Source organism: Cydia fagiglandana, chromosome 4 (genome assembly GCF_963556715.1).
Source record: "Cydia fagiglandana chromosome 4, ilCydFagi1.1, whole genome shotgun sequence".
Taxonomy (NCBI): domain Eukaryota; kingdom Metazoa; phylum Arthropoda; class Insecta; order Lepidoptera; family Tortricidae; genus Cydia; species Cydia fagiglandana.
The window spans coordinates 15761681-15776198 of record NC_085935.1 but is presented as its reverse complement, the minus strand read 5'-3'; the positions used below and the strand labels follow the sequence as shown (position 1 = coordinate 15776198).

The following is a 14518-nucleotide window of genomic DNA, read 5'->3' as shown; positions in this document are numbered from 1 at the left end:
CCGACTATCGACTTACAAAAAGTCGCGGAACGTGTTTCCGCTATTCGCGGGTATTGATGTTGTATTTAATATTAAATAATTACCTATTTAATAAGGCCCCTAAGTAACTTGTCTCCGGTACATAATCGGTAAGTATATTCATTCAAAATATATTAATTTTCATAAATATGCAGGTCATTCATGGTCTTTAAAATAACTGACAAATAGTCTTGATACTTGCCATTTTATGCATATTTATATGTAATTTTTTTTTTCAGGATTGTGTAAAAGTACCTACGGCATCTCGAATAAAAGACCGCTAAGTAGGTGATATGCAAGAATTCGTAATCTACGTGCCGGATTCAAGCACATCCAGTTCAGATGAAGATAGTTCTATGAGTGTCCCTGGTTGTTCTGAAGCTAGCTCAAACATAAGTGACATTGAATATTTTAATTCAGACTTCGATTACAAAGAATAAAACTTTTTCTAATAAAATATTTCTTTATTTGTAGGTTCTGTTAGTTACGAAATTATATTTCATATTTAGCAGTGTTGTGACATAGGGGAGGGGGGAGTCACAAACATTGTGACGTCACTTTAACTTCATCAATATTCATCAGTAACCGAAAATTAATTTATATTTTTTTAATCGCTGTACATTTAAATAATGATGTAGGTAGGAATGTAATTTTCGTTCCTAATTGGTTTTGCGTTATAAAATTACTAATATTTCTTTTACAAAAAATATTTTTTTATAAAAAAAATACAGCCGAGTTAGTATTGCCGATTTCGTTGAAAACAAAATTGCCTAAATGTGACGTCACACAAGGTGGGGAGGGATTTGCAAAATGTGACCAAGTGTGACAAGGAGGGGGGGAGGGGTCAAAAAACCTAGAAATTCGTGAGACGTAATTAATGGATGATTCCTTATGCACTATTTTTATTCATATCCATATTTATTATTAATAATGTACACATACATTACAAGTCAAGTTTACAATGGGTGAAATATATCCCAGATAAAATTACAGTTCTATTGCCCAATTTCTACCCGATTTACCCGGTTTTAATAACTGTTGGACTGCACAGATTAGGCAGTACATAAATGAGACTCTATCTTGTTTGGTACTAAAATTACAGTTGTATTGGGCAGATTCTTAACTAGTTTTAGCACTTTTAGCAGTTTTGTCAATCGCACTGTCACTTTTTAGTATCTGAGACATAAAAACAAGTGTGTTTTAAAAAGAAAACTAGTGCCTGCGCTAAATCAGGGGATTGAGTTGATGAGCCGACACCACCACCAGGCTCCGTTTAGTAAGCCGTGGTAAAAAACCGGAACAAAAGGGATTCAAGTATCATGACCTTTAGTGTCGTACTATAATCACGTGACCAGTGTTGTCAGCATAGCAAAAACCATAAAATAGCACTGGCGCGCCCTCAAATCCCACGACTCTTCTCTTTCCGGCCTTTCCGCACAGACTCTATTCCGTATTATCATCAGTTGTTAACAGCCCTCTAAAATGCCATTAATCATTATAAAAAAAGGTTTCAACATCACATCAGCACTACATTTTCAATAATTGTTAATTTTATGCATTTTTAGGTGCAATAAGTAATTTTCAACATAATTGGATTACTTTAAACATCAATTACGTTGGCATAGGTACGTATTATTCGATTTAATACCTAATTAAGGCTGTGGAAGTAAACAATCTTAAACTGCAATGTTTGTGAAATTAAGATTACCAACAAATTCCAATATTATTTGCAGGTGTGTATATTTTAACAATAACTGTTTCGTTTTTGGATCTATTTGAACAGATTACCTTTCTTGTTTATTTGTACATAAGTATAGGATTACCTAATTATTATAGGCAGTTAGTACTATAGACTTCTTTTTACGCTATAGATCCGTAAGCAGCGACGATTTTAGTCATTTTAATATCAATTCTATAAACCATGGAGTAAAATATATTATCTACTTGATACACCGGGATGAGTCATCCAATTCCACAGGAAATCCAAAACACAAGGAACTCCGAAGATAAGGTTTTAACAAAAAACAATTTATTTTCCTAACATGATTACTTTAGCATCATTTGCATTTAAGAACATGTGGTTGTGGCCAAATGTTTGTAATAACACTAGTCTCTTTATTTTATTAAACTTATTATTACTGGAAAAAGTACCCTATGTCTTATGTCATAAAATTCGCATGAGCTAACATAACTGAAAAATACTGTTACAAAAACCTAAAAAAATAGAATTAACCATTGGTTGTCTCACAACTGCCAATTGCTTAACTGAGATGGCTGGTTCATATGGCTTTATGGTGGTTTTCTTGTGGAGGGTAGCAGAGTTTGAGAATAAGTGGGCTATAATTTTTATCTACTCGGCATAACATAACCATTCTAGCATTTGGAAAGTCACCTGTTCCAAGTTATTTTGGGGCTCTAGGTTTTTTTATATATACCTACTAATAGAGTGGCCTTGTTGAGAATATTTGTTAAATAAGACTTAACTATGATTAATGTACTGTAGCCAACCATAACTTATATACTAACTTTTCACAAACCATCTTAGTTAAGCAGCAGACATATATCTATACTGCATTAACAACACAAACTTTTCAATTTATTACTAACATATACATTGGATATGTTAATATCTTGGTGCACTTTTTTTGCATTCAATAACTAAATGTCTGGCTTTAAAATGTTCTATCATTCTGTCATAGTATTATTTAAGCACAATTACTATTTTACTTTTAGCTGGATTTGTATGACTTGATTGGGGGTAGTTGGCCCCCTGCACCTCGGCCACCAGAGCACCCTGAGTATGGGTCAGTGCCTAGCAGACGCACTATGCAGCATTCATCCCCACATGAACGAGTGAAGTCTGTAAATATCATTAATCACCTGGCTCCAGAAAAAAGAAGAATTAAACCCACAACTGCAAATACTGCATCTACAAGTTCTGAGGAAAGGCCAAAAAGCAAAATGGTGCATGAGCCAAAGAAAATTGAAACTGGAATTCTTGTTGGTGAGAAAATTATAAAACTATGTCGATATAACAACTCTCAAAAATTTTCTAGTTTGTAAATCTAAAATTTATCTAATTCTATAAGTAATAAAGTTTATCAGAATAAGGTGCATCTATAGTTCGTTTTTTTTAGCATTAGAAAGAACTTGCAAGAAGGTAAGCGATTTTGGCATGTCTTTTAATTTAACAACGCTTTTTAAAAATCAAAGACTATTACTTCTGAAAGCAGGAGAATATAAATGATCGTATTAGATTCATAATTGTTACGTATTTGCCGTAACTTATTTTTAAAATGTGTTTTTCAATTAAAAGACACATCAAGATTGTTTACCTAATTTCTAATGCTAAAAAAAACGAAGTATAATTAAATTAATTAGACATTCACATGACATTGCTGTGTTGTTCACCTTCCTTATGTGTTTATTTTTATGCAATATCTATTTACTAACTACTGAACATTTTATTTATTTTTACCTACCATTTTAATAAAGAATAAAATAAATAACTTTCTATTGTTCCCACTGACACTTGAAATAAACAAACTCACTAACACTTGATAAAACTAGTCCATAACGCCTCCTCTACAACACTGATCGCAAAGTTACTCCAATTTTAGCTTTCCTAGTTTCTAATTATAAACATTGTAGTGCGCGACGCGCGACCGGCCGGCTGGCGCGCAGTGCCGACGATGTCGTATCCTTACGTACAGGAGCTCTCTTACGATGAAATACCTTTATGCGTGCTAGCATATGACGAGGGTATTGAAGGTGTGTTTACTGTTCAAACTGTTTAAACCCCCCGTAGTCGGACTGCTTACGCAAAAAATAGTTATGTTAGAAGGGCGTGCAGGTTGTACAACGAGAAATTTTTGAGCCTTGATATTTTCTGTGAGAAACTTAATAGATTTAAAACACTATCTATGCAGTGTAATAATTAATAACCCAAGATTGGCGCTATAAAGAAATAATCTCAGTATTAGATGTTATTGCTTTTTATAATTTCTTTATTCATAAATAACAAAACCTTTTCAAGATTTAGTTTGTAAAAATTGGTAACAATACCATAAGGTTACATTTCATTAAAGTGTCAAAAGGGCCTCTACGTGTTGGCTTCGGCTCCGCGCACGCCTCCCAAAGGTCCGGAACACCATTGTTCCGTGATGGGAAAGACATACCATAAGGTTGCTATAATACTCTTATTTTTATTTTCATCTTTTTTCCTTTTTTATGTTTTGTTTTTGCACGCAGAAATAGCTCTGTTTTACTGTGTAGAAACTACTTAATAAACATGATGTTCAAATATTCTTATTAAGGAAACTGTAAGTCTAGTTTTAAGAAAAGTTCTAGTGTTATATATAACTATGAAAGACTGTTTGTTTCTTAAATAAATAAATAAATAAACAATTGTGATGCATTTGTTCAAGACCTTTTTCTGAAAACCTACATTTATTCGCGTGTCCCACCTGTGTTTTACCTCATTTTGTGTGTAATTTCTAATCTGTCCCTGGTAAATTACCAGTGGTAATCTCTTGGGTCGCGCTTGAAACATAGGTATCTACCAAGGTGCTGCCAGTGCCAGGGTATATGTCAAGACGGAATATGTACGGAATGTTTAGGTATTTTATGCAAATAAGCTCGAAACGATATCACTAGTTTTTTATTTAAAATAAAATAAACTCGTTGCCTAGGATTTCTCGAGTGATTACAGTGAGGAAATAAATTGGTCTTCTAACTACAAACACTCTGAATAGGTCTAGGTACTTGTTCACACCATCGTATAGGTATGAGGCATTGTAACTGTTGAAAGTACCTACCTATTTCTGTGCAGATGTGTGTAGCGGAGATGGACCCGAGGAGTTGTATGATTCGCCAGTGCCCGGGTCTCCGAGGGCGGTTCCCGCGCAAAGACCTTCACCCCTACACTTACAGGAAGACATAGGGGTGGGGTCTCTAGTGGAGGTTGCTACAGACGTGGATCAGCAGTATTATGGAGTAGTCAGGTGGATTGGGATTATTGATGGTAAGCGTTAATGAAAGCAATTAAAAAATAACGTAAACTTTAATAATTATAACGAGTGCAAATCTTGCACCAGCCCTATTTACTATAGTATAAAAGTTGTCTGTTTGTTACTTTAAACATGTACGAAGTTGTACTTTAAGCACTATTTTTCGTAAGAACTATTATATAATCTGTGCTTTAAGCAAGTAGAAAGTGTACTAAAGTACTTGATTGGTCAGAAGGCGCTCGAATATAATAAATAGGACTCTGAGGTTCCCATCGCGGTACCCTCAAGTCTGGAATATATCTTTGCACCGCGGTTTTTGTAAACTTAACCATTGATTCCATAAATGTATGTAGACACAGCGACAGCGGGCGTGGAGTTGGAGCAAAGCGTGTGCGGGCTCGGCGACGGCACGCGCGGTTCAGCGCGGCTGTTCTCGTGCGCTCCAGGGCGAGCGCTGTTCGTGCCGCTGCCACTCTGTCGCCGCGATGCGCGCTTCCGTGACACACCGCCACCTGACACGGCTCGCTCTGACCCGGATCCGCATCTCGACCAGGTATACATAGCATAGACTGATCATGTGTAGACACGGCGCGATTTGGAGCAAAGCGTATGCGGCCTAGGCGCACGGCACGTGCGATTCAACGCGGCTGTTCTCGTGTGCTCTAGGGCGAACGCTCCTCGTGCCGCTTCGCCTGCGTCGCCGCAATGCGCGGTTCAGACACAGCGCGCTCTGACTCGGTCCCCCACATAAGCAGACTGTGCTCGTCATCGCCGTAAGATGAGCGGCGGCTCCGAAGTTGCCAATCGAAAAAGTTGTCGACGCCCCTGCTGTCCGCTGGTGACGGGCGTGGTGCCGCCGCTTAGCTCGCTGGACATTCAAGAACTGCGGCATTCTGGGCCACCACAACTCGTGTGACTTACAAACCACTGTCTTTCGCCATTTTCTCTTATATATCAGCATAAGTGTGTATATCATGTTTGCAGCCGGAGTGCCCGCTGGTGACGGGCGTGGTGCTGCCTGTAAGCTCATTGGGCTAAGATCCGCGGCACCTAAGAGCACTATAACTCGTCCTACCTGAACTCTCTATGCTCCCGCCATGTTCACGTTATATATGACGTTTGCAGCCGGAGTGCCCGCTGGTGACGGGCGTGGTGCCGCCGCTGAGCTCGCTGGGCGAGCTGGCGGGCAAGAACCGCGGCATCCAGGGCCACCACAACTCGTGCTACTTGGACGCCACGCTCTTCGCCATGTTCACGTTCACGAGTGTCTTCGACGCGCTGCTGTACCGCCCGCCGGAACCGGAGGTAATTCATTTAATATTTTCAATGATACATATGTGCACTTGTTTGAATTATTATTAACCTTTTGAACGCCAAACGGTGCATCCATTTGTCGTGCCACTGACGCCACGAGAGTAAAATTTAGTTTTGTGAATAAATAATGCCATGCATGTGGGGTATTTTTCAGTAGATATTCATCAAAAAACGATCGATGTCAAATGTCGTCTTTGGCGTCGTCACGATTTTGCGTTGACGTCAATTGCCGTCTATGGCGTTTAAATGGTTAATAGAGGGTTAAATAAGCCTCTTATCTCCCGTAACATTTAACAAAAGCACTAGGTTAGTTTGTGACGTGACTTAATTGCAATATCAATATCTGTTTAAATTCAGATATCTAAGAGCCATAATACATGTTTTTCCATTCATTTTTGTTCTGATCCTGAACCGACCATCCGTTTGAACAGGACTCTCCACACTACCTGGAGGTTCAGCGTGTACTGCGCGAGGAAGTAGTGAACCCGCTGCGGCGGCACGGCTACGTGCGCGCCGACCGCGTCATGCGCCTGCGCACGCTGCTCGAGCGCCTCTCCGACGTGCCCGGCCTCACCTCCGAGGAGAAGGTCGGTAACTCCAGTAGCGAGGAAGTAGTGAACCCGCTGCGGCGGCACGGCTACGTGCGCGCTGACCGCGTCATGCGCCTGCGCACGCTGCTCGAGCGCCTCTCCGACGTGCCCGGCCTCACCTCCGAGGAGAAGGTCGGTGACCCCAGTAGCGAGGAAGTAGTGAACCCGCTGCGGCGGCACGGCTACGTGCGCGCCGACCGCGTCATGCGCCTGCGCACGCTGCTCGAGCGCCTCTCCGACGTGCCCGGCCTCACCTCCGAGGAGAAGGTCGGTGACCCCAGTAGCGAGGAAGTAGTGAACCCGCTGCGGCGGCACGGCTACGTGCGCGCCGACCGCGTCATGCGCCTGCGCACGCTGCTCGAGCGCCTCTCCGACGTGCCCGGCCTCACCTCCGAGGAGAAGGTCGGTGACCCCAGTAGCGAGGAAGTAGTGAACCCGCTGTGGCGGCACGGCTACGTGCGCGCCGACCGCGTCATGCGCCTGCGCACGCTGCTCGAGCGCCTCTCCGACGTGCCCGGCCTCACCTCCGAGGAGAAGGTCGGTGACCCCAGTAGCGAGGAAGTAGTGAACCCGCTGCGGCGGCACGGCTATGTGCGCGCCGACCGCGTCATGCGCCTGCGCACGCTGCTCGAGCGCCTCTCCGACGTGTAGCGAGGAAGTGGTGAACAGCAGTAGCATGATCGGAAATTGCGGACATATTTCTCTTTTACTCCAATTAAGGCGTAATTAGAGTGACAGAGAACGATCCCGCAATTTGTGAACTTCGGTGTTCGCGTGAGGCACTCAGGTGTGTTGTCCTCCGTCAAAACGTACACAAAATTTTATTATATGGAAATTTTATAGTTCTCTGCTGAGTGACTAAGTACGTAAGTTGGTCAATTGTGGATGGTTGAATGGCTAAGATTTCACTTATAAATAAGTATTATAAAATAAATGACTGTTAATTATAGCGTACCGACAACAATACGTTGTGTATACGTTCATATTAATTCCTTTGCCTCTCTCAAAATTATGAGACTTATGTATTCATCAATGTTTGTTTTCCTTTCGTATTACAGGACCCAGAAGAGTTCTTAAACGGCCTTGTCGCTCAGTTACTGAGAGCGGAACCATTCCTAAAGCTATCCTCAGGACAGGAAGCTTTTTGTTATCAGCTGTTCGTAGAAAAGGACGAGCAGATCACGTTGCCCACCGTTCAACAGTTGTTAGAGCAGTCGTTCGCTACCTCCGGTGTGAAGCTTAGTGAGGTGGGTTGGTAATGCAATTTGAACTTAATGTTTTATAGCTTAAAGTCTAAATAGCGTTTAACTGCTGCTGCTGCGAACGGAGCACTTCCAGAAGCAATACTCCTCAAGATGGGGGCTTTTGTTATCTGTTTAACATTCAATAGTTTTTTTATGTAGTCAAATATGGACCTAATCTTTTGGAATTGTTTTAATGTATTGAACTTTTTAGAAAGTACGTTATTTAATTTCAACGTAATTATGGAATTGTTTCAGGTACCAGCTGCGTTTATAATTCAAATGCCACGCTTTGGCAAGCAATACAAATTGTACCAACGAGTGTTGCCTTCACCACTGCTTGATGTAACGGATCTCATTGAAGGCTGTAAGTTTATATTATTTACCAGAATATAAGTCTTTGATCCGTCGGTAGATATTAAAATTGATTATCAATAAAAAAAAAATAGTCACTTAGGTCTAGTACATAACATAGACGGAGTGTATCCAAGATGCATCGTGTAGTTCCCGTAAAAGATGCAACCTGGAGGTAGATCCTTAAATCATTTGGCGAGTATAAAAAGATTTCGTTAGTATTACCAACTCTGTAAGAGGTCATCCATTAATTACGTCACACGAATTTCTAGGTTTTTTGACCCCTCCCCCATCCTTGTCACACTTGGTCACATTTGGCAAACCCCTCCCCCCCTTGTGTGACGTCACATTTTTTCTACGAAATCGCCAAATCGAATTAAGTACCTAAGTATTATTAATATTTTATCAAAATATTTTTGACGATATAAATATTAGTAATTTTATAATCCAAAACTGCTTAGGAAAGAAAATTAAACGAATAAAAACGATTATCGTTTTAAAAACTTGTTATTTAAATGTACAGCGAATTTTTTTTTTCTTAGCCTATTTGTGTGTCCCACTGCTGGGCAAAGGCCTCTCCCCTGATTCTCCATGACTCCCGATTTAGCGTTTCTTCCGGCCAGTTGTTAAGGAAGGCGTCAAAGTCGTCCCGCCATCTCCGCGTGGGCCTGCCCCGCCCACGCTTCTTCGTCGGCATCCACTTGGTGGCTACATTAGCCCACCTATCCGGATGCATACGATAGACGTGGCCAGCCCAGTCCCATTTGAGCCTGGCGGTTTTTTTGCCGACGTCAGCAATGCGAGTTTTGGAGCGCAGCGTGGTGTTCCGGATGCGATCGATCCTTTTAACACCTAAAATGCTGCGCTCCATAGCGCGTTGGCAAACCTTCAGTTTGGACTTCTGGTTCTCTGTGAGTGACCATGTTTGGGCACCGTAGGTTAGGACAGGCAGTATACACATGTCGACGAGTTTTCGCTTAAGTGACAGTGGAAGATTTCCCTTCATTAGCTCTTTCATGGACCAGTAGCTCTTCCAGGCGTTATCGACCCGGCGTCCGACCTCTTGGTCTTGCCTGTTGCTGAAACAGACTAGCTGGCCCAAGTACAGCGAATAAAATAACTTAAATAAATTTTCGGTTAATGATGAAGTTAAAGTGACGTCACAAAGTTTGTGTCTCCCCCTCCACCATGTCACAATATGTCACACTTTCTTGACCCCCTCCCTCCCCCTAAACGTGTGATGTAATTAATGGATGACCCCTAATAGGTAAATGAAAACTGGCCAATATCCAAATCGGACTCACAGGGTTCAAATGTGTACATACCATGGCACAATATTTTAATATTTTTGAAGTGAAAACTTCTTAAATGGCGCTATGCACTTTTTGTGATGGGGAAAAAATTTTAAACTCGCGAGAGCGTAAGACGTGACGTCACGAGTCACTGAGTTTTTCTTTATTGATTTAAATGCCATCTAGTGAGTTTCCCTCTAACTGGTATAATATAACTCGAGTACTAACAGTGATGTGCTTAGGGGTTTCAAGTAATGCGACGAAATAACGCTAGATGGCGTTAACCTTAAGTATACATAGTGAAAACTTCTTTAGAGGCGCTGTGCAATGTCATTGAGTTTTCACTTCTGCCGGCACTCCCGGAGTGCAACCAGTTGTTTTTTTTTCTGAAGACTGAGTGAGGATTATCCTGCAGTGCCCCGGCAGTGCACGGTGTGCGGCGGGCTGGCGCGCTGGGAGTGCGCAGCGTGCGCGCGCGGCGGCTCGCTGGAGGCGGGCGCGCTGTGCGCCGCCTGTCTGCGCCTCGCGCACGCCTCGCGACCGCACCACAAGGTATGTCTGTACTAACGGTACTACTCCACGCGTGCGGCGGGCTGGCGCGCTGGGAGTGCGCGGCGTGCGCGCGCGGCGGCTCGCTGGAGGCGGGCGCGCTGTGCGCCGCCTGTCTGCGCCTCGCGCACGCCTCGCGACCGCACCACAAGGTATGTCTGTACTAACGGTACTACTCCACGCGTGCGGCGGGCTGGCGCGCTGGGAGTGCGCGGCGTGCGCGCGCGGCGGCTCGCTGGAGGCGGGCGCGCTGTGCGCCGCCTGTCTGCGCCTCGCGCACGCCTCGCGACCGCACCACAAGGTATGTCTGTACTAACGGTACTACTCCACGCGTGCGGCGGGCTGGCGCGCTGGGAGTGCGCGGCGTGCGCGCGCGGCGGCTCGCTGGAGGCGGGCGCGCTGTGCGCCGCCTGTCTGCGCCTCGCGCACGCCTCGCGACCGCACCACAAGGTATGTCTGTACTAACGGTACTACTCCACGCGTGCGGCGGGCTGGCGCGCTGGGAGTGCGCGGCGGCTCGCTGGAGGCGGGCGCGCTGTGCGCCGCCTGTCTGCGCCTCGCGCACGCCTCGCGACCGCACCACAAGGTATGTCTGTACTAACGGTACTACTCCACGCGTGCGGCGGGCTGGCGCGCTGGGAGTGCGCGGCGTGCGCGCGCGGCGGCTCGCTGGAGGCGGGCGCGCTGTGCGCCGCCTGTCTGCGCCTCGCGCACGCCTCGCGACCGCACCACAAGGTATGTCTGTACTAACGGTACTACTCCACGCGTGCGGCGGGCTGGCGCGCTGGGAGTGCGCGGCGTGCGCGCGCGGCGGCTCGCTGGAGGCGGGCGCGCTGTGCGCCGCCTGTCTGCGCCTCGCGCACGCCTCGCGACCGCACCACAAGGTATGTCTGTACTAACGGTACTACTCCACGCGTGCGGCGGGCTGGCGCGCTGGGAGTGCGCGGCGTGCGCGCGCGGCGGCTCGCTGGAGGCGGGCGCGCTGTGCGCCGCCTGTCTGCGCCTCGCGCACGCCTCGCGACCGCACCACAAGGTATGTCTGTACTAACGGTACTACTCCACGCGTGCGGCGGGCTGGCGCGCTGGGAGTGCGCGGCGGCTCGCTGGAGGCGGGCGCGCTGTGCGCCGCCTGTCTGCGCCTCGCGCACGCCTCGCGACCGCACCACAAGGTATGTCTGTACTAACGGTACTACTCCACGCGTGCGGCGGGCTGGCGCGCTGGGAGTGCGCGGCGTGCGCGCGCGGCGGCTCGCTGGAGGCGGGCGCGCTGTGCGCCGCCTGTCTGCGCCTCGCGCACGCCTCGCGACCGCACCACAAGGTATGTCTGTACTAACGGTACTACTCCACGCGTGCGGCGGGCTGGCGCGCTGGGAGTGCGCGGCGTGCGCGCGCGGCGGCTCGCTGGAGGCGGGCGCGCTGTGCGCCGCCTGTCTGCGCCTCGCGCACGCCTCGCGACCGCACCACAAGGTATGTCTGTACTAACGGTACTACTCCACGCGTGCGGCGGGCTGGCGCGCTGGGAGTGCGCGGCGTGCGCGCGCGGCGGCTCGCTGGAGGCGGGCGCGCTGTGCGCCGCCTGTCTGCGCCTCGCGCACGCCTCGCGACCGCACCACAAGGTATGTCTGTACTAACGGTACTACTCCACGCGTGCGGCGGGCTGGCGCGCTGGGAGTGCGCGGCGTGCGCGCGCGGCGGCTCGCTGGAGGCGGGCGCGCTGTGCGCCGCCTGTCTGCGCCTCGCGCACGCCTCGCGACCGCACCACAAGGTATGTCTGTACTAACGGTACTACTCCACGCGTGCGGCGGGCTGGCGCGCTGGGAGTGCGCGGCGTGCGCGCGCGGCGGCTCGCTGGAGGCGGGCGCGCTGTGCGCCGCCTGTCTGCGCCTCGCGCACGCCTCGCGACCGCACCACAAGGTATGTCTGTACTAACGGTACTACTCCACGCGTGCGGCGGGCTGGCGCGCTGGGAGTGCGCGGCGTGCGCGCGCGGCGGCTCGCTGGAGGCGGGCGCGCTGTGCGCCGCCTGTCTGCGCCTCGCGCACGCCTCGCGACCGCACCACAAGGTATGTCTGTACTAACGGTACTACTCCACGCGTGCGGCGGGCTGGCGCGCTGGGAGTGCGCGGCGTGCGCGCGCGGCGGCTCGCTGGAGGCGGGCGCGCTGTGCGCCGCCTGTCTGCGCCTCGCGCACGCCTCGCGACCGCACCACAAGGTATGTCTGTACTAACGGTACTACTCCACGCGTGCGGCGGGCTGGCGCGCTGGGAGTGCGCGGCGTGCGCGCGCGGCGGCTCGCTGGAGGCGGGCGCGCTGTGCGCCGCCTGTCTGCGCCTCGCGCACGCCTCGCGACCGCACCACAAGGTATGCGTATACTAACTGCACAGTCTGCACTACTGAACGCGTGCGGAACCCGCATTGGGAGTGCAGCGTGCAGTGCGAACCCACCCACTGATGTACAGATGAAAGAATGGGAATATTATCACATTTTTAGAGCGAAATTTCACCTATTACTTTTTTTTTTTTTTTTTTTTATTGAGAAACAAACAGTCTTAAAATAAACATATGAGCAACTTAGCTAGTAGCTACAAATTAATTTTGGTATAGACCTATAGTTCCCTAATTTACAAATATATAAAATTAGTGTAAACTTATAGTACCCAATTACATAAAAATGGAATAGATGTAAAAGATAAACGACTCAAATTACAAATATCCGGTTGCTTGCAACATTTCACACTTATTCTACTTCAACAAAGAATATACAGTTTTCTTAAACATACCTAATGAACTGCCAAACAAGTCTGCGTCCATACATTTTTCATTGTACTGCCTACATGCGCGCCCAATATATGAATGCTGTGCGTGTTTCGTTCTGCTGTTAGGAATGCTAAATAATGCCTTACTGCGACAACTACGTTCATTCCTACGGTATTCCATTACTCTTCTGTATTATGAGATTGTAAAAATAGAGTTTGATTATAATTTTTTTAGAAAATATCTAATTTTTTTTTAATTTTTGGCCGTTTTCGCAATTTGTTGTATCTACATCTTACCTGACATTACATGTATTAATGTTTGTATGTTTAGGCAACGCCTTTGCTGGTGCCAGAAGAGTGGGCGAGCGTGCTGGAGGGCGCACCAGCGCCGCGCGTCTACATGGAGCTGTTCGCGGTGCTGTGCATCGAGACCAGCCACTACGTGGCCTTCGTCAAGGCGGGGCAGGCGCTCGACGCGCCCTGGTGCTTCTTCGACTCCATGGCCGACCGCAAGGGTAAGGAGTGTACATGGAGTGTTCGCTTGCTGTGCACCGAGACACTATGTGGCCTTCGTCAAGGCGGGGCAGACGCTCGACGCGCCCTGGTGCTTCTTCGACTCCATGGCCGACCGCAAGGGTAAGGAGTGTAGTGTTCGCCTGCTGTGTACTGAGAAACTACGTTACCTTCGTCAAGGCGAGGCAGGAGCTCGACGCGCTTGGTGTTTCTTAAACTTCATGACCGACTGCAAGGGTAAGAAGTCTACATGCTGCTGTACGCAGTCCTGTGCATCGAGACTAGCCACTACGTGGCCTTCGTCAAGGCGGGGCAGGCGCTCGACGCGCCTTGGTACTTATTCGACTATTTCGACTCCATGGCTGTCCGCATGATCAAATGGACTTTCGTGAGGTTCCGAGTGTCACTAAACTAGCTCGGGCCACTGTGCACTGTAATAAAGTTGTAACGTTAGGTATATATTGATTTGTCAGGCGAGCGCAACGGCTACAACATCCCCGAGTGCGTGTGCATCCCGGAGCTGGCCGCGTGGCTGAGCGAGGACGGCGCCAGAGCCCTGCTGGCGTCGGCGCCGCGCGACCGCCAGCTGCCCGCGCCCGCCAAGCGCCTGCTCGCCGACGCCTACATGTGCTTCTACCGCAGCCCCGACGTCGCCATGTACCGGTAGATAACTCTACCGAACTATCTGTGCGTATCGCTGCCACCTTTCCCACCTTTGCCTAGAGAGTCTACGAGAATGCGTCAGGTGCGTCATTATATATAGGTAGGTCAGTAATAATGAGCGCGTGTGACGAAGGTATGCTGTACTAAATACCAGCGTCGATAACTTGGAGTCGATACGAATGGCTGACGGCTCGGCCACGATATTGAGTGACTTGCGAC

At 47.9% G+C, this 14518-nt stretch overlaps 1 protein-coding gene across 1 annotated transcript; it reads left to right on the top strand.

Moving 5' to 3' along the window:
- The first annotated feature begins 1526 nt into the window (after positions 1 to 1526).
- On the top strand, positions 1527 to 14454 carry LOC134663906 (ubiquitin carboxyl-terminal hydrolase CYLD). Its single transcript, XM_063520450.1, has 12 exons — positions 1527 to 1643; positions 1890 to 2029; positions 2752 to 3022; positions 4850 to 5041; positions 5381 to 5580; positions 6153 to 6332; positions 6773 to 6928; positions 7990 to 8178; positions 8431 to 8539; positions 10234 to 10370; positions 13455 to 13638; positions 14110 to 14454. Exons 2-12 carry the CDS (start codon positions 1976 to 1978, stop codon positions 14301 to 14303), a joined length of 1866 nt encoding a protein of 621 aa, XP_063376520.1. The 5' UTR covers positions 1527 to 1643; positions 1890 to 1975; the 3' UTR covers positions 14304 to 14454.
- The last annotated feature ends 64 nt before the right edge of the window (positions 14455 to 14518 follow it).

Bases quoted from the DNA above. Each gene is read 5' to 3' on its own strand.
- LOC134663906 (XM_063520450.1), top strand. From the start codon at position 1,976: ATGAGTCATCCAATTCCACAGGAAATCCAAAACACAAGGAACTCCGAA. The intron at 3,023-4,849 runs GTGAGAAAATTA...ATTTCTGTGCAG, and splicing joins TGAAACTGGAATTCTTGTTG to ATGTGTGTAGCGGAGATGGA. The intron at 10,371-13,454 runs GTATGTCTGTAC...TTGTATGTTTAG, and splicing joins CCTCGCGACCGCACCACAAG to GCAACGCCTTTGCTGGTGCC.